The 19,490-nt window shown below is 37.6% G+C and overlaps 2 protein-coding genes across 2 annotated transcripts in view; one reads left to right on the top strand and one right to left on the bottom strand.

Moving 5' to 3' along the window:
* Window positions 1-3,722, top strand: part of LOC140164052 (uncharacterized) — a 29,488-nt gene extending 25,766 nt beyond the window's left edge. The window contains exons 4-5 of the mRNA XM_072187315.1: window positions 250-419; window positions 2,652-3,722. Of these exons, the coding sequence (XP_072043416.1) occupies window positions 250-419; window positions 2,652-3,510 (1,029 nt within the window). The 3' untranslated portion in view covers window positions 3,511-3,722. The remainder of the gene's footprint in view (window positions 1-249; window positions 420-2,651) is intronic.
* An 11,587-nt stretch (window positions 3,723-15,309) lies between these two features.
* LOC140165034 (histone H1-like) lies at window positions 15,310-16,785 on the bottom strand. The gene has a single exon (XM_072188446.1). The coding sequence runs from the start codon at window positions 16,684-16,686 to the stop codon at window positions 16,126-16,128; it is 561 nt and encodes a 186-aa protein (XP_072044547.1). The 5' UTR covers window positions 16,687-16,785; the 3' UTR covers window positions 15,310-16,125.
* Between the last annotated feature and the right edge of the window lie 2,705 nt (window positions 16,786-19,490).

Raw genomic sequence — 19,490 nt, 5'->3', positions numbered from 1 at the left:
ACTAGAGCGCACACCCCAGACATTCCACAAATGGCCATCGCAACCCCAATCGTACGGGTTACAACCAGACAAATTAGCAGTTAAGTTCCTTGTCCCAGGGAATTTCAAGATAACTAAATTTTTCCACGAGAGCGTACTAAACCACCACCAGGGTTCGAACCCGCAACTTCTTACACCATAGTCAAACACCTTAACAATTGAGCTGACTTGACTGCAAATTAAGAGAGTATAATTTTTTATTGTTTACAGGTAGCAGCTAACACAAGAGACCAAGATAAATGGGTCAAAGCATTCCATGATGCCATGAGGAATGTACATATGCGATCCTTATCATCACCAATACCGGTAGCATACAATGTAGACAGGGAAGATCAACAACATCACCAAAGGCCGCATAGTCCATCAACACCACCGGAAGTGTAAGTTTCAATCAGACCTCGATCTTTTATACGCTTTGACACCTTAAGGGACCGTTAACAATCACTTGTAAAGGAGGGGGGCTGATGCAAAAAAATTTCATCGCGAAATTTTTTCGGGGCCCCCCTTTACAGACCTCAAAAATTTCAGGGCCCCCCATTTTGACATGAAAATTATGGGTCAACCCCATAGAAAAGCATATAAACTTAATTTTCCAGGAAGGAGGGTCAAAATATTTCAGTGCCCACCAGGTCCCCCCCTAACAAGTGTTTGTGAACGGTCCCTAATTGATCTATTCCAGTTGAAATTCATACACCCTCTGTGGAAGGCATGACCTTAATCTCCTACACAGGGGGTCTAGATTTCTAAAGGAGTCACCCATTTGCATTCAGGTAACCCCATACAGTGGCGTAACAAGGGGGCGAAGGGGGCAGCTGCCCCAAATCATCCGCTGGAGCAAACTCCCCAAATGACGGGCAGACGGGTGGCTAGCTAAGACACTGGTGAGAAGTCTTGTCCCCTCCCCCATCTTTCCCTCAGTGGGATGCTGACCGCCCTGATATACAACATTTTTGGCCCTTTTTTCTTTTTTTAGCCCATTTTTGACCATTTTCATCAAAGCTTGCCCCCCTTAAAAGTTGTCTTGCCTTTCCCCACCCTCAGAAAAAGTGCTGGCTATGCCACTGACCCCATTTGAAATTCACACTCTGTGTGGAAGTATAAGGTCCTGTTTTCCTGGGGAGGGGTGCAATGGATTTCAACTGTAATAGCACAGAGCTTAGTGAGCATAAAAGAAATACATTTTATGATTCACCCAAATATATTGAATACAAATTACACTTGGATACCACCTTATGATACTGAGATTGCTCTGGTTTCACACTGGTGGGCTAAGGCAAGTTCAACAGTGTTATTAAAATTGTCATGTTCTCATGATTCTACATCCCATTCATATTCTAGTATTTTTTACCATTAAAATCCTTTCCTGATCAGCACCCCCTGATTGTAAACAGCCTGTGATCCAACACATTTTTCAATACTGCCCTCTATAACTATTTAACATTGCTGTTAGTTCAGGTCTTAATATCTACACTGGATTATACTGAGATATGTAAGCCTACTGTACAAATGTATCAGCATGTGCAGAGATGAAATTGGTTTAGGAAGATTTTGAACCTGGGGGGGAGGGGCTGAAAATTTGAAAAAAAATTGGTGGGCCAGCCTGGGGGGTACCCAAGGGGGGTTCCCCCAGGGAGTCAGAAAATGTTGAAACTGTCAATTTTTTGATCCCACTGGCCCTTACACTGCTCAAGTCACACATTTTTTTACATTTTGTTCAGGGGTCATTTCACATTGACTTGAACAAAAGGGTAAAAAAAGCTTTCCAGAGACAATTCTGAATTCTGTATGTCTCAGTATGCCAACTTGCATGGAGACTCAATTTCAGGCAACTAAAACATGTGACAATTTATGTGGAGTTCTGAAAATTCATTTTTACTATGGGGATGGCTAAGAGTAAAGTGACAAAAAATGGGACAAGAAATTGATGAATGGGGATGAAAATGTGTCTATGCCCCCTCACACTAATATCCTGGCTATGCTACTAGTGGAGTTGTCCATATTCCTTGGGCAATAAATTGTAACTTTGGAATTACAGCTCCACAATTTTAATATGGTTTACCGGATTAATACATGTAGCATAATTTTGAAAACCCAGGGCAGGGTTATAAAGTTACAGCTGCTTGAAGATCAAAACATTGTACATTGATCTATTCCACTTGAAATCCATACCCCCCCCACCTATGGGAGGTATTACCTTAATCTCCCACACAGGGGTATAAATTTTAAATAGAAGTAATCCGTTCAGGTAACCCCATTTGAAACTCACACTCCCAGTGAGTGTGGAAGATTTAAAGTCATGTCTTTCACAGGGGGTGGACGCATTTTAACTGGAATAGGCCATTATCAGATCCTTGTAGAATGATCTTCTCTATTCGCGGCTAGTGTAGTGCATGTTAGAATATGACCCTTGTCAGGTCAACTGGCTCACGCTTCCTTTGTTATGAACCACTGATCAAAATGATCACAACATGAAGCCTATGGATGGTATATCATAATTTGGAACAGGTGTATGAGCCCAGGCTTGATACATGCACTATGGAAGCGAATACAAAGCATCCTTGCCTATCTATATAAAACTAAGATTTGTTTTTTCATTTGTTGTTGTTACACAGGAGGAAATATAGAGTTTCTGCCGCAGAATGCATGGGTACATCATCAAGCCAGAAAAAACGTCTATTCTCGGACAGTTGGATAGGCAAAAAACTCACCAGAAAATCTGCATCAGTAGACGATGAACTTCTAGATCCAAATCGGAACAGCAGGCACTCGTCATCAGGCCAATCAGTAGTATCCGATGATAGAGATCACATCTATGATGTGGTGACAGAGTTCAAGACAATTACTGAAGATATTAACCAGATGGTTTCTGAAGATAATCAGGTGGTATCCTCGGAAGATAATCAGATGGTTATGGAACAGAACAATGGTAGTGATGACGATGTGTTTGAAAATGATGCACAGCAGGAAAATGGTGTACAGCCGGAAAATGGTGTACAGCGGGAAAATGGTGTACAACTGGAAAATGGTGTACAGCAGGAAAATGTGCAGCGGGAAAATGGTGTACAGCGAGAAAATGTTGTACAGCAGGAAAATTGCGTACAGAAGGAGGAGCGATTAGAGCTGGCTGGAGATGAGTTGTATGACTCTGTTCCACGAGACAATGAGAGTACCATTGAGGTGGTTGTCAAGGATACCACCAAGGAAAACAACAATGCAGAAATGAACATTACATCATCACAGAAAGTTGAGTCTGTAGAAGTCGATGAGAGTACAGCAGAGGCTTTTGAAGATCCCACGTATATAGAAGAGTTGAGGGTGGATGATGGCGTGGAGGAGTTACGAAAGATGATACGAGATTCTGGACTTGATTTTGATGATGTTGAAGATGATTATGAGAGGATAGAAGGTGTCGGGGATGATGATGAGACACCTGCAATGGCAAAGTTAAGAGAGATGTTGGGTACAATGTAAACCAGGATCAGGGTGATCTTCCTTTGATCAGGGTGGATTTCACAATTAGAGGCTGTGCAATAATTATTAGCCCCAGGTCAGGTGCAAATGGAGAGTAAAAGTTTAGAACATCATGACAAAAATTGCTCGTCTTTCCCCCTTTCAACCTGCCCCTGGTGTCTGGTGTGCCAAAAATTCATGGCCCCTCTTTTGAACTTGCCACATTCGAACCCATTTTTCCCGGGGGTACTCAGTACAAATGACCATACGGGACGTGCATAAACATGGGTAGCACTTTCAGCCTTCTGGTATATCAATGACCCCTTTTTCAAAGCCTATTTTGGTATATGAATGGGTCCTTTTTTCAAATTTTCTCAATTTTTTCTGAAAACAGCCCAATTTTTCCTTAATCTAGCCAAAATTTTCCCAAAATGTTGGGAAAATTTGTAAAAACTAAGACAATTTTGGGTAAATTCGGCCGAAAATTGTGACTTTTGGTATATCAATAGGTCCAAATTTCTTGAAAAATTCATCAATCTCAGCGGCATGTCCCTACCAAAACCAAACTTGAGTACCCCGGGTTTTTTTTCAAACCCTACAATTATGTTCCAGCTATATGATGCAATTATAGCAAGCAGGAAATTTTGCTCATTTTGACCATTTTTTCGTAGTGCCTTTGTGCCTTCACTATGAACCACAATGGCCTCATCCCAATTCCATAGTTCAATAACCTCAACTAAACAATCATAGTGCAAAATTTGGCCTCAAGTTGCAGAGGATGAGTTTTTGTACCCAAATTTTCAAAGGTCATTAAATGAATGTACAAATGTATTGGGGTTAAAGAACTGTGCACTAATAAATGAGAATGTTTTGGATCCTAGTGCTAATAACTGATCCAATTGTTCCTTTCTTAGGGCACATAATAATTGCACAGCATCTAAAATCTTTTTGTGATGTCTGCCCCAGGTTATTCATTCTGCAACAGCCAGGATTCAAATTTATTATAGTACCCTATCTAATGTATAAGGAGGCTATCATTTTCTTCGGAAAGGGGGGGGGGGAGGGGGTCCCAAATTTACAAAAAGTTGGCGTCAATAAAATTGTGACCCCCATATTTCTGCAACAAAAATTGTATGATTCCCACCACTGATACACCTTACCCCTAAAAAGGCTAAAATTGTATTGAAATCAGTCTTTTTGAATAAAATAAACACACTATCTGTGGTCATCTTGTGAGTCCCTACATTTTGGTCATCAAAAATTTTATGACCACCCCTATTTTCTTTCCAAAATTTTATGACCCCCGATGACCCCCCTGTATGTTTGGGACCCCCCTCCCCCTTCTGAAGAAAATTATAGGCCCTAATAAGTATTATAAGCACAATGATTTATTTTCGGTTATTTTGGGACTGTACATTTTATTCATTCTAAATAAGTTGGGTAAAACTTATCCGACTGCGGGCAAATTTTAACCAAACCAAAATAATTTATATTGTTGAGATATGTTACAAATATGGGGAAAGTTGTTTTTACTGTGTATTATATAATCGTATGTATTCTTACTTGCAGATGGTTGTGAATTGGGCTAATTCGTTTAAAATCTACACTCCCCGTGTGGAAGATTTTGGAAATATGCTCGACAGGTGGAGTATGAATTTCAAATGGAATGAGCACGTTAGGTAGCTCCGTTTGAATTTCATACACCCTCTGAGAACGATTCAACCTGAATCTTCCACAGAGGGAGAGTGAGTTTCAAATAGAGTTGGTTAATGTGCTAATTCCATTTGAAATTCATAGTACTCCCACTGCGGAATATCTTCCATAGGAGGAGTGTGGATTTCTGTCCTGCATCACTTAGTTCTTGAAAATTTCTGCCTTCAGTCAGGTGCTCACCTTACGGATGTTAATGTAGGTAAAGCAGTCCGCTTCCGCATTTCCTTTTCCATATGCTTCAGTATCTGGTGGATCAGTTCGGACACTGGCTCAGCTCTCCCTGATCTTATGGCTGATTTTTTGAAGATCTTATGTTGAATGTATGGAAAACAAAAGCCTTATACTTAGAAGGAAAAATAGGTTCTATAGGAGTTCTACATACAGGGCAACTGATAAGAAAAGAGTTCTTGAAAATTGCAAGAACCCCAAAATGGTTCTTTCTGGCATTTTCAGAACCTTTTTATTGTCTAAAATGGTTGATTCTGGCCTTTGCAGAAAGTTTTTAGTTCTTTGTAAAATTATTTAAGGTTCTATATACAGGACAGATTAAGAACCTTTTTTGGATTTACTTGGAACCATTTTTCTTTCCACTCTGAACCATTTTTTAAGAGTGTAGAGTATAAGGTGTATTTGATAACACATGTATTCTAATATGTATTTTGTTCTAGATTCTAGAAGAATTTGTGTATAAGAAAAAGAATTGGAATATGTTGCATTCTCTCAATTTCTCTCATTGCCTAATAAGCATGATAAGCCCAATCGGCATTGTAATTTCCAGTTTTTGAGATCAGTTTTGGGACACTTTGACCTATGACATATCAGGGAAATTGCTGCAATTATTATTCATCCATTTATTATTGCAATAACGTTATCATAAACAATATTTCAAATAATCAATTTATGAAATAATCATGTTTTAAACAATTTTTATTCTAGTAAAACATTTTAAATAAAACAATGTTCCCGATAGGACAGAGGGCAAAGTGTCCCAAAACTACAAAAAATTGTCCCACAATGCATTGCAAATTACAATGCCGATTTGGCTTATTTTCGTGGTGAAGCACGGTATTGTGCTTGTCAAAATGTAATTACATTTTAAGAAAGCCAGTTGCAAAGGATGCAAAATATTCCAAACTTTTTCATAAATGATTATTTTTGCTACTTTAATACTCTTTGTTTATATCAATGATTTGGAATATCATTTGGAGATGATTGTTTTGTTGTTCTAGGGGTGGTGGGTGGGAATAAGGGAGAGCAAAACTCTCATTGGACCACTCTGATTAGATTTTAAACTTTTGTAACATCAAAGTTCAGCTTAGTCTGTTTGTTTTTTATTTTGTTCACCTATTTTATATATATTCTTCATGTTTAAAACAGATTAATTGAGTAGGAGAAAGTGGACCCAATTTTAATAATGCCTTGGATGTGAAGCAATATTTTCATATAATTATTCATTTATCATTTCTTTTATTTTGTATTGTTTTTGCCAATAATGAATATGCCAATTTTTGCTAATGCACAATTTTGCCTTGAAACTCTGAAGTGTTTGTATGCCATATAATTTGTGTATTTGTAAATGAGCTAATTTGCATAATTGCTAGTTAATTTGGCAAATTAGAATGTTTAGAAAATTAAGCACATTAGAAGTTTGTTAAAACCTAGCATAGGCTAGCAACAAACACAAAACGTTTTAAAGAAAACGTTTAAATGTTCGATTATATAAGGGGTTTTCAATGTTATAATGACACCAGGCCCATACGCAGGATTTCATTTGGGAGGGGTGCTGATTTTGAAAAAGTGGACTTATTTTACACCATATTTTCAGGGAGGGGCAATTTTGTGACTTTCTTCTCAAAATTTGGACCTTTTTTGTCAAAAAAAGCGTAAAAAACCTGATTTTTGTTGCTTGCTACCCTCGCAAATTATGAAATTTTGGGACTTTTTGTATACTTTTCCAAATTTGAGGGGTACGTCGCACCCCCTGCACCCCTGCACCCTCCGGGCCTGAATGACACTGATTATTTTGAGAACTTGATGTAAAACATTTGACATTTTGATGTTTTTTAAATGTATTAGTGTTAGTATTTTCCAAAAGAATGCTGTTTGCTGGGAAGGCAGTATGACACTTTGGTTTGTATATATAAGTTTCAGACCCACATAATGAAGGTTTAGAAAAATAATATTGATAACATTTTGGAGACAATTCATTTTCATGATTAATGAGCACTTCTTTGCATATTCATCATTGAATGTATATAAAAACAATAAAATACAAAGAAACTTTGCATCACTCTTTGTCAAAAACAAAACGTCCCAAACAAAATTTTGTCTCAAATTTTAGAATATGATCAGTGTCAGTTGCCCCATAGGACACGGAATGAAATGTTTATTCTAAGCCTGGGAGAACTAGAAATGACAAAGCCCTTTTTTTGAAGTTGAATATACATGTAGATACTTTAATTATTATCATCATAATTATTGGTATATTTATTGGTATGTGTTTACCACTTCTCATTCTGTTCATTGCATTGTATTCAGTTGGTTTGTATTGTTTTGGTTTGCCAAAAAGGGGCTAGGTTGAATTCCGTCAAACACAAAACGTTTATAAAACGTTTAAAACATATTATATTTTTGATTTTGGTAAACACGTTTTAACACACATTGCAACAACATTTTTAAAATATTGTCAAAATGATATTGTAAAAAAATTGCAAACATTTCTTGCAACTATTTTGTCAACACTTTTAAAATAACATGATGTGAATATTTTGCAGTATGTTTTCAAAAAACGTTTTTGAATGGTATGAAGACATTTTATACTCTTTTTATAACCCAGCATTTAAACATATATCTTGCAACCTTTTCAACCTTTTACGAATAATGTCCAAAACCATTAAAATGTTTTGTGTTTGCTGGGTTGGCAACTGGGGTGAGCATGGACATAGGGTATTTGCTCCTTCAAAGTGGGGCTTATTGTGATGGTAATGACTAAGTCTTTGTACAATGTATAAAATAATCGCATTTCAAATGTAATATTATTATGTGATGAATTTGTGCTATGAAAACAATTGTTGTAATTCACAACTCATTTGTATATAATATATATATATATTATTGTAATTATATCATAGTTTTATGAGTGAACATAAAAAAGGTGCAAAATGAATTCAGTTTTTAAAAACTTGTTTGATTCTTCGAGTCAGCGTAGCCAGGATTTTAGTGTGAAGGGGTGAAGCCAAATTTTCGTCCCCATTTGTCAATTTTTGTCCCCTTTTTAGTCATTTTAAGGACACTTAAACATTAATTTTTGCGCTCAACGCAGCTAGCTGCATGCATCGAAAATATAAATGCGCGAATAATTACTTCTTCAATAGCTCCGAAACTCCAATCGCGATTTTCGGATAATACCTTCTTTCATTTAAAAATAAATAAAGAGTCTCTGGTCGGCTGAAATCGCGACACACCAATCGAGTTGAAATCAATGCTGCGCATTTCAATGATGTTCAAACGGGAGTTCAAGCAAGTCCAGTCATGATTTAGATCTTCAGCTCACGAACACTATGGTCATCAATGTCCATCCTAAACAGTCATGTACTTTCGAATTCCGAGTTTCTAGCTACTTGACTGAGCTATCAACACAAAAACACAAGGAAAGTCCAATCTCCAAAGTTCGCTGATGATGTTCAACACAGTTTTCATGTAAAACCATGATTATACTCTGGTGTCATGGTCGAGTCTATGGCGCTACAGGGCAAGTTCTCTAAACACAAAATTATTTTGAGTCCGCTTTCCAATCCCTGACATAAAGATGAACATGGTTACAAAACTATTAGTACACAGAGGCTGCAAATATGTACAAAACTCAGTAGGAAAAACTCACGCTGTTCCACAACTGACTAGTTCATGATCACAATTTTAGTCAAATTCAAACAGCCACGGGTTCATTTCAGTTCACAGCAAGTTTACCTTTTTTGCTGATTTCTTTGCTGCTGCCTTCTTGGGTGCTGTACTTGCTGCCTTCTTCTTTACTGGTGCTTTAGCTTTTGGTTTTGCAGCGGCTGGTGCCTTGGCGGCCTTCTTTGCTTTTGGTTTCTTGACTTTCTTTGCTGCTGCTGGTTTCTTGTCTTCCCAGCAAACACACAACGTTTTCGACATCATTCGCAAAAGGTTATTGAAGGTTGTCAGAAAACGATTAAATGTCCGGGGTTATATAAAGGGTATACAAACTTAAAGGGTATAAAACATTGAAGAGATTCACCAGGATTGTCTATATAAATTATTACTAGTTCTCTTAGCAAATCCAGGTAGGCCTACTCACAATTAGCAGTGACGTTTCGCAACCTTGCTGGTTGCTTCTTCTTGACTGAGCTGTATCCAGTAGCACTTGCTGTCTTAGCTGTAGTGTTGCCAGTTGATTTTTCCTGGATAAGCTGGTTGTACTTGTAAGCATGACTGAGAAAATAAGTTGCGCCCCCCCCCCCCTCATTGTTCATAGCTTGCTCGTTGCGCCTCCTGATCCAGATTGATTCTCTTCTTTCTTAGTCATCTTGGAAACTTGAAGTTATCAGAGATCGACTTGCAGGGGACAAGACTTTAAAAAAGCGGACACTTCTTAGCGATAGATGACATCATGGAACTCCTGAAATTCATTTTAACAACGACATATTTTACTTTCAAAGGACAAAATCAACAACTTTTTGGAGCAGCGATGGGAAGCCCCGTGTCTCCAATAGTGGCCAATTTCTTCATGGTATTTCTGGAACAATCTGCCATTGCCACCGCTCCCATTGAATGCCAGCATTCCCTTTGGAAACGATATGTAGATGGCATTTTGGAGATTATTCGTAAAGGAAGTGCCGACAAGCTGAGTGACCATCTAAATCAGGTAGATAGAACAGGGAATATCAAGTTCACTTATGAAAAAGAGGAGGAGGGAAAAGGATTCCCTTTTTAGATACTCTAATATAGCAGATGGATCGGTCAAACTGTTGGTGTACCGAAAGAAAACACACACCGATCAATACCTCAATTTTCAATCCCATCACCCACTTCATCATAAGCTAGGGGTTATCAGAACCCCTTTAGACAGAGCAGATCGCCTTGTTACCGAGCAAGAAGATAGAGATAAAGAGGAGGAGCACATCAAGCAGGTACTCAGCAAATGTGGCTATCCAGACTGGTCATTTTGATAGAGTCAAACAGCAGCGCACCAACAAAACCGTTAAGTCGAAACCAAAGAAGAACTCGGACGATACACAATCTCGGGGTATGGTAGTTATTCCATACGTGCAGGGTATCTTAGAGAAAGTCCAGCGGATTCTTAAGAAACACAGTGTCTTGCAGCAGTGAAGCCACACACCACACTCAAGGAACATGTTAGTTCACCCTAAACATGCTAAAGATAAAAGGGACATATTAAGTGAAACATCAGGGTGTGTGTATCCATGTCGCAACTGCACCCACACATATGTTGGGGAAACAGGAAGACAGTTTGGAACTAGAATGAAAGAACATCAGAAAGAAGCAGATAAAATCAGTCAAAGGACATGCACCAGAGCCGCTCGGTTATCATCGGTTTCAGAACAACACAAGTCTGCCATTTCAGATCACGTTGTAGAACACAATCACATCATAGACTGGGAGGGCCCCAAAATTCTTCATCGTGAACTTAAGGGATCTGGAATGAGCGTTTTGAGCGTTTCGACAGCATTTTTGTGGGACATGAGAGCACATCAGACATATCGAATTGCATTCTGAATACGAAGAATGTCTTTCTGATATCAAATAATTTTCATTTTTGAAATTCACGATATAATATTATGACAAATTATTAAAATTTGATATTTTTCACATTTTTGATATATAACAGTCCTCGAAGTAAATTTTATAAATCTAATGATATATTCTTAAAGTGTATATAGCTGGGAGGAAAAGCCGACGATCAATTGAAAATTTTGACCTTTCATATTGAAGATATGGATTTTTCCCCCAAAAGACCTATTTTTTTTTGGTGTTTTGGGAAAAAAATTCATATCTTCAATACGAAAGGTCAAAATTTTCAATTGATCGTCGGCTTTTCATCTCACCTACATACACTTTAAGTATGAATCATCAGATTTATAAAGTTTACTTCCTGTTAAATATCAAAAATATCAATTTTTAATCATTTGCCATAAAATGTGTATTACATTGCAAATTTCAAAAAATCAAAATTATTTGATATCAGAAGGACATTCTTCGTATTCAGAATGCAATTCGATATGTCTGGTGTGCTCTAATGTCCCACAATAAATACTGTCCAAACGTTCATACCCTAGCCCTTAAGTGATAAGTTTCCAAGATGGATAAGAGAATCAATCTGGATCAGGAGGCGCAACGAGCAAGCTATGAACAAATGAGGGGGGGGGGGCGCAGCTTATTTTCTCAGTCATGCTTACAAGGAGTTTTACATAATGTCTAAAGATAACCTTTAGAGCTTTCAGAAACTGAAAACCCCATGTTGATATGACCTTTCTTTGCAAAGTTATGTCAATTTATTAATCGTACAATATAAAACAAAAGAATTTGAAGACTTTCTTTGCCAATATCTCAATTAGCGACATCCGACTCATTTCCCTTGATCGTGTCACAATTGAGTTCGGGCCCTTTTTTGTTTTAAAAGCAATGATATATAGTGTAAAAATGATGCACCAAATGGCTTCAATTGGACCTTCATTTTGAAAAAATTTCCAAACTTCTTCAGACATCCCTGCGTATATAAACAAGTGCCCGTTTTCGTGTCTGTATTTAACACCCACCACTTGATGTTTAAACCAATAATTCATATTATTCAATAACAGTGAAAAAAGTAGCTTTAATTGGTCTGTCATTTCACAAATTTGATATTTTCGGCTTTTTCAAACTAAACGTTTACACAATATAGTGCCAAAATGGTCCACCAAATGGCTTCATTTAATTAGGTCTTCATTTTGCAAAAGTTTCTCACTTCTGAGGGGGGCACAGACACCCCCCTGCGTGCGCAACTTTATGTTCACATGTAAAGCAATACCGGGTAATTTATGAAGGTCAAAACTTGTCCACGAATGGCTTCAATTGGGCCGTCATTTCGCACATTTTCAGCCTTTTCAAACTTAAAATTGTACACAATAATAGTGCAAAAATAGACTACCAACTGGCTTCAATTATAGGTCTTCATTTTGCACAATTTTCTCACTTCGGAGGGGGCACATTCCCCCTCAGACACCCCCTGCGTGCGCAAATTTATGAGTACATAATTATAAAGCAACAATTCAGACAATAAAAGTCAACACTTTTTCACAAATGGCTTCAATTGGGCTGTCTTTTCGCAAATTTTAGGCTTTTTCAAACTAAAATTGTACACAATAATAGTGACAAAATGGTCAACCAAATGGCTTCAATTGGGTCTCCATTTTCCAAAAGTTTCTAACTTCTGAGGGGCTACATCCCCCTCAGACACCCCCTGCGTTGCGCAAGCGCTCCGGGATGGCCGCTTCGCAGCCATTACTTACATTTTTTTTCGAAAATTGGCCCCCCCCATGACTGCTCTGGATCCGCCACTGCGCGTATGTTAGTACGTACGCGGCTGTTAAGTCCCCTTTTCAGCGTTACTGTTACCCAAAGACCCCATATTTGTTTACGAACATATGCTCTGTCACCCGAAGACCCCTTATTTTTCCATTTGATCTGTTACCCAAAGACCCTTATTTTTCAATTTGGACAGTAACTTTCTTTTATCACTGATTTTGATATTTATTTTGAAAAAACAAACAAAGAAATTTGAAGCCATTTTAGAACTAGAAATTCATTGTTTGAAGTATCTGTGGCGCTGTTTCGGCTCTCACCTAAAGGTTCAAATTATAAAAAGATCACGTTCTTACCGAATGCCAAAAATCATGCTCTCACCCAATTACTCCAGAAAAGATATCTTACACTCCCCATAATACATTTCTCCCATTTCAATTTTCTATACTGATTGCCTATCTAGTGCAACATGGGTCGATAGTGAAGAAATGTACCTCAGTGAGTTCAGAGCTCATCCAGATCTTGCAAAATATGCTTATTTCTTGACTATCGCCCCATGTTTAGCCATTTTCAACATAAAACCAAAGGGAACGTAATCATGGTAATAGGAGTGTCATTTGCTGTAATGAGGTGATTTATCATGTTGCACTGGATTCTGGGAAGGGTAAGATACCTTCTCTTCAATAACCAGTGATAACCCCATATTTTGTACATTTTGCTCTCACTCACCGAATGCCCCTGTGAAAGTGCCAGCCCTACCGGGGGGGGGGGCACTCAACACAAATGACCATACGGGGATGCTCCCCCGGAAAGACCCCCCCTTTTTGGGTTTCGCAGCTCTGAAATTAACCAAAATAAAGCTCCGAAAGACCCTTGATTTTGATAATTTCAGCTCTATAAGACCCAAAAATTGCTCATTCCTCAATTATTTCTTGTTTTTTCAGGCGATTTTCAACCAAAAAGCCAAGAAAGACCCTTGATTTTGACTTTTCGCAGCTCCAAAAGACCCCATTTTACTTGTTCACAGCCCGGTTCGCAGCTCCGAAAGACCCCCCTTTTAAAAAGACCCCGTCAGCTCCCATACCCACCAAATTTGTTTGATGTGCCCCCCGGGACACCAATATCCATTTCGTATTGAAGTGCCCCCCGGGCATATAGCACTTACGGTTCTCATCAAGGTTCGTGATATAGTCTCCTACCCCCGCTCCTGCCTTATATCAGGTGCGACAAACAAAAAGGGGTGGGGGGTCATCGATCGGGTATATTCGACTTCAAAAAAGGGGGCCAATTGACAGGCTTATACCGCCATTTCTAAAGTTGAGCCCACCCCACAAGTCCACGTCGGTCCTAGTTTATCATTATAATTAATATCATGTATTGTCAATGTGACGCCCTTATAACATTTGAGACCATGGGCCCATACTAGATAACCTACATGAGCTCCCCCCCCCGGATCAAGGCCCGATTTTACCCATGAAATTCGACATTTGATATTATTTTACCATAACAAAGACTTAGCCCTCCAAGGGATGTCCGGCCACTTTTTGTCACATTTTTACTGATACCGGTCGGCGTCCGATGGGGGAGTCACAACAACGAGTAAAGTGTCTGGGGGGGAGGGTGCAGGGGGAGGGGTTTGTTAAGTGCTCCCTAACCCTGAGCCTGTTCGTTTGCATGATTTTATATTTTGCTGACGTGTGAAGGGATGAAGGACTCGGGAGCATAGAAATGAATGCCTAGAGGAGGGGTGGACAATATCAACTATTATCAGTGTTATAATCACTGTAATTTATATGATATTAATTATATGGACACGAGGAAATGGTCATCCAAAACATCACCTGAAGTGATATAGGATAAGTTACGGGTTTATAATTATTTACCCTTCTCAACTTTTTTTAATCCTAATACCACACGAGGTGACGTCTTGCATGAACATTTCGTCGGCATATTATAAGCCGTTTAAAAAAATGATTGTTCTTCATCTGCTTTGAAAAGACCCGCCTCTCTCATTGACCCACTTGCAATGACCACCTTTATTTATAGTCTGGTCATTTCAAGTTGATCCAATTGGAGGGGGGGGGGGGTTTGAAGATCCATGTCTCATTTAAGACAGATAATAACGATATGCTAATTAGGGTTAGGGGTTACTAAAACTAACCCCAACCAAAATTAGCATATCGTGATGCTCTGTATTTTAAAAGAGACATCTACCCAAAACAGACCGGAAAACAGTCATTTTGATAACAACTAAGAGAACACGAGTTTTCAATTAAAAACAAGCCTTGTATCCAAGTCTGAGGCTAATGAACCTGATTTAGTCTCAGATTGAAGACATAACAAATTGATATACAGCTTCAACATACCCGTGGGTAAACTCAGAAATCCCCGGTTTATAGAGAATCGGCGAATGCGCAGGTCATATCATGACGTCATCGACAAACTCCACACTTTTGACCAATCAGCATCGCCCATTCTCAATACCGCGTAATTTTGATTAACCAATTAACTTGTCACATAAAAAACATTCGCACTCATTATAGCATGCACAAAACAACATGAACATTTTAAGATCTAAAGGAACGTATCTCTTTTATTTCAACAGACAAAATATGTTCAAATTTCAGATAATATACCTTCTTTCATTTAAAAATAAATAAAGAGTCTCTGGTCGGCTGAAATCGCGACACACCAATCGAGTTGAAATCAATGCTGCGCATTTCAATATAAATGTTTAAACATGAGTTCAAGCAAGTCCAGTCATGATTTAGATCTTCAGCTCACGAACACTATGGTCATCAATGTCCATCCTAAACTGTCATGTACTTTCGAATTCCGAGTTTCTAGCTACTTGAGCTATCAACACAAAAACACAAGGAAAGTCCAATCTCCAAAGTTCGCTGATGATGTTCAATACAGTTGTCATGTCCAAACATGAGTTCAGGCAAGTCCAGTCAGGATTTTATAGATCTTCAGCTCACGAACACTATGGTCATCAATGTCCATCCTAAACAGTCATGTACTTTCGAATTCCGAGTTTCTAGCTACTTGAGCTATCAACACAAAAACACAAGGAAAGTCCAATCTCCAAAGTTCGCTCATGATGTTCAACACAGTTTTCATGTAAAACCGTGATTATACTCTGGAATGGTCGAGTCTATGGCGCTACAGGGCAAGTTCTAAGCACAAAATTATTTTGAGTCCGCTTTCCAATCCCTGACATAAAGATGAACATGGTTACAAAACTATTAGTACACAGAGGCTGCAAATATGTACAAAACTCAGTAGGAAAAACTCACGCTGTTCCACAACTGACTAGTTCATGATCACAATTTTAGTCAAATTCAAACAGTCACAAGTTCATTTCAGTTTACAGCAAGTTTACTTTTTTGATTTCTTTGCTGCCTTCTTCTTGGGTGCCTTCTTTGCTGCCTTCTTCTTTGCTGGTGCTTTAGCTTTTGGCTTTGCAGCGGCTGGTGCCTTGGCGGCCTTCTTTGCTTTCTTCGCTTTTGGTTTCTTGGCTTTCTTTGCTGCTGCTGGTTTCTTGGCCTTCTTGGCGGCTGGTTTCTTTGCCTTTGATTTCTTTGCTTTTGGTTTCTTCGCCGCTGACTTCTTTGCCTTTGGTGCTGCCTTTGCTTTTTCTGCAGCCTTGAAGCTTCCAGATGCCCCAGTACCTTTAGCATGAACCAAGACTTTGCTCTCTGTCAGCCTCTTCAGAGCCATCTTCAGATGCACGTTGACCTGTTTCTCATCGCCGACACCCTTGTAGTTTGCCGCAATGTATTTCAGAATAGCTTGGCGAGATGAACCTTTTCTGTCTTTCAATGAAGCAATCGCAGCCAAAATCATATCTTTGTACACTGGATGAGAAGGTGCTGCTTTCTTTGTTGCCTTCTTTGCCTTTTTCTGGGCAGGCGCTGCTGGTGCTGCTGCATCGGCCATGTTTTAAATTGAGTTGTAGTTGACTGTGAACTATAGTAAAACACAAATTGACAGAGCGTGGTCTGTGACGGCTGTGACAAAAACTGAAGTAACGCGGGCTTGGTGACGCACTTCACTATATCTCGTTATTGCGGACGTCGTTGAAATCACAATAACACACAAGTTGACAGAGAGTACAAAAATGGCATCCCCGTATTGCAATGTGCTAGTTGGACTTAAAAACTCACTTTTTGCGTTACTTTTTGGTCAGCGCATACAAAATTCAAGCATGCAGTTTGATAGAGGAGATGTTGTTCTTACTTTTTCTCGCTAGAATTTAGAAGATCGAGCTAGAATTAATAATTTGCACAAGTTTTAATCGTTTTGGTGAGACGACGACAAACTACAAAGTCAAAATTTCACCAAAGCTATCTCAAAAACAGAAGATATTTTTGAATCCAACTATTTTGTGTGAAAACTATGATATCTATACTACAATCGTGTACTATGATTCGATTTTTTAATTTGCTAGAATTTTTGTGAGCAGCTTCGAAAATGGACATGACTAACACACAATTTTCATAGGACGCCATTATGTGAAAATCGCTTGTAACAACATTTCTTCAATTTTAACCATTTTCCTCATTATAACCATCCAAATTTTTTTATTGTGGTAGTAAGAAATATTTTTTTACTTGTTCTGGCAAAATTTGACATAAAAAATATTAATTTTAAGCTGTTTACGAAGCAAAAACATTGTGAAAAAATATTAATTTTATATGGCCGCTGTGCATTGGAGCTGATGACCTACCACGAATAGCGTCTGTACAGAGATCGAAAAATATCAAAATGTTTTGCCTGTTTTCTAATTTTTAAATAATTCTTGCATTAATCTAAGATATGCAAATGATTTATATGAACCTCAAGTATATTATCCTGAAATTTGAGGAAAATTCATTGTTAGGAAGTCTTTCAAAATTGCATTTTGTTGCTTAAAATATTCCATTAGAATACATTGTAAAGAAAGAAAACCAGTGTCGTCATCAAATACCAAGCGAATTCCTATATAGGTTGAGATTGAAGTATGGACTGCAATAGACAAATTCTTTAAAAAATATCCTAAAAATATTACTTTGACTTTGTTTTAATTAAATATTTAGGTAAATATAACAGGAATATATATAGTTGAAATGTAATTTTGTTTTTGTCCACACAATTAATAGCCTTTTCTTGAGTATATAAGGTAAATGCTTTGTTCTTCAATATTCTTGTCGAGACTCGATCGCGCCTTCTGAACTTTTCGAAACTGAACTAGTGCTAGTACTATTTGAGTTGATGTTTGAAAAGAACATATTTATTCAAAAATGTTGAAAACTATGATTATTCAAAATATTTAGCAGTTATTAATCCACGGAGGCCCCAATGATAAAAAAGAAGAAAAAAAGAAAAGAAAAGAAATAATATTAACATGATAACACAACTCTTTTTGTGCAATTGTGTTGAAAGCAATTGTAAAATTTTGATTTTGATCATGCATTGCACTGCAACTTTTTCTTTCAAACTCATTCAGCTTAAAGTTGGCATGAAATGGTTAAGTTTTTCTCCATAAAATTATATAATTATGATAAAAGTGACATTTATTATAAAATACTTGTGGTCAAGCTTTAATAATAGCCACATCAAGTTCATTGTCAATGGTCACGTGACAATGTAGGACACGGGATGTAAACAAGTATCAAACTGGTTGGCTCAATTAAAACGCCCATTTTATGAAAATGATTTCAGTTGTGGCTAAACTTTCTACAATGCTTTGTTTTTATTTAGAATACTATTATTTTTAAATAAACGGGATATTCTAATTAATATTATATCATAGTTATATGATATAAGCTGATATATAAAAACTACGCTTTGTTCGGTCAATTTCTAACAATGAATCAATCAATACAAACATGTCAACTGCTAATTAAGAATTATTAATTGGCAAAATGAAAATAATTCTAATTATCAAATTCCGGTATTAAATAATAGGGGTGTGGTGGATCACCGTCGTTCTGAGTTGGCTTTTTCTTTAGTCTCGCTTTATCGGTGCAAAAACGGTATATTGGGAACAGATTGGTGCAAGTTAAATGTTTGGCAATTAAACAGTTTAATATTATAGATCCTAAACATCATCATATCAAAGGTGCCGGACCCGGGGTCTAGGATCGAACCATTAAAACGTTTTCGAAACACTGTTTTTGCATAGTGGAACTTAGCGCAAAAATGAATTTAGTAAACAAAAATAAACTCCCGGAAATCAAATTATGGAACAATTCGTTCTCTAATTTGACACATTATTCTGAATTCAACACAGTTCTATAGTACATGGACTATATAGTACTACTACTACTAATGTACTACTAGTACTAGGCCCTAGTAGTGCTATTAAACGAGAAAGAACGTTCTATATATATACGAGCGTATACCTCTGATATATAGCTAGTACTAGTAGATAAAACATAATGTCCTATATGGATTTAAAAAAAAATACGAATGGGCCAAAATAACACCATTTCTTTTTTTTTATTGTTTAATGTTTGTTAATTTTCAATTGTTTATTTTTTCCCCGCTTTCCGGCATTATTTTCACTTTAATACAAATGTTTGAGGATGTATTTAAAAATATAATGGATTAGGGGGATTATTCGAGTAAGTTATTCCAAAACGTTTGCATTTTAAGTTTTAACAGGTCGTTGTATTGTACTATCTCTTTCTCTCTATCCTATATCTTACTTTTCACCGACAATAAACCATGATAAAACAGAGCTTGGAGTTTTCAGAGAA

This window comes from Amphiura filiformis, chromosome 11 (assembly GCF_039555335.1).
Source record: "Amphiura filiformis chromosome 11, Afil_fr2py, whole genome shotgun sequence".
Taxonomy (NCBI): Eukaryota; Metazoa; Echinodermata; class Ophiuroidea; order Amphilepidida; family Amphiuridae; genus Amphiura; species Amphiura filiformis.
Note: the sequence above shows the minus strand (reverse complement) of the source record. Positions and strands in the feature narration are given on the sequence as shown.

Excerpts from the sequence above, each read along its gene's own strand:
- LOC140165034 (XM_072188446.1), bottom strand. The coding sequence starts at position 16,686 with ATGGCCGATGCAGCAGCACCAGCAGCGCCTGCCCAGAAAAAGGCAAAG.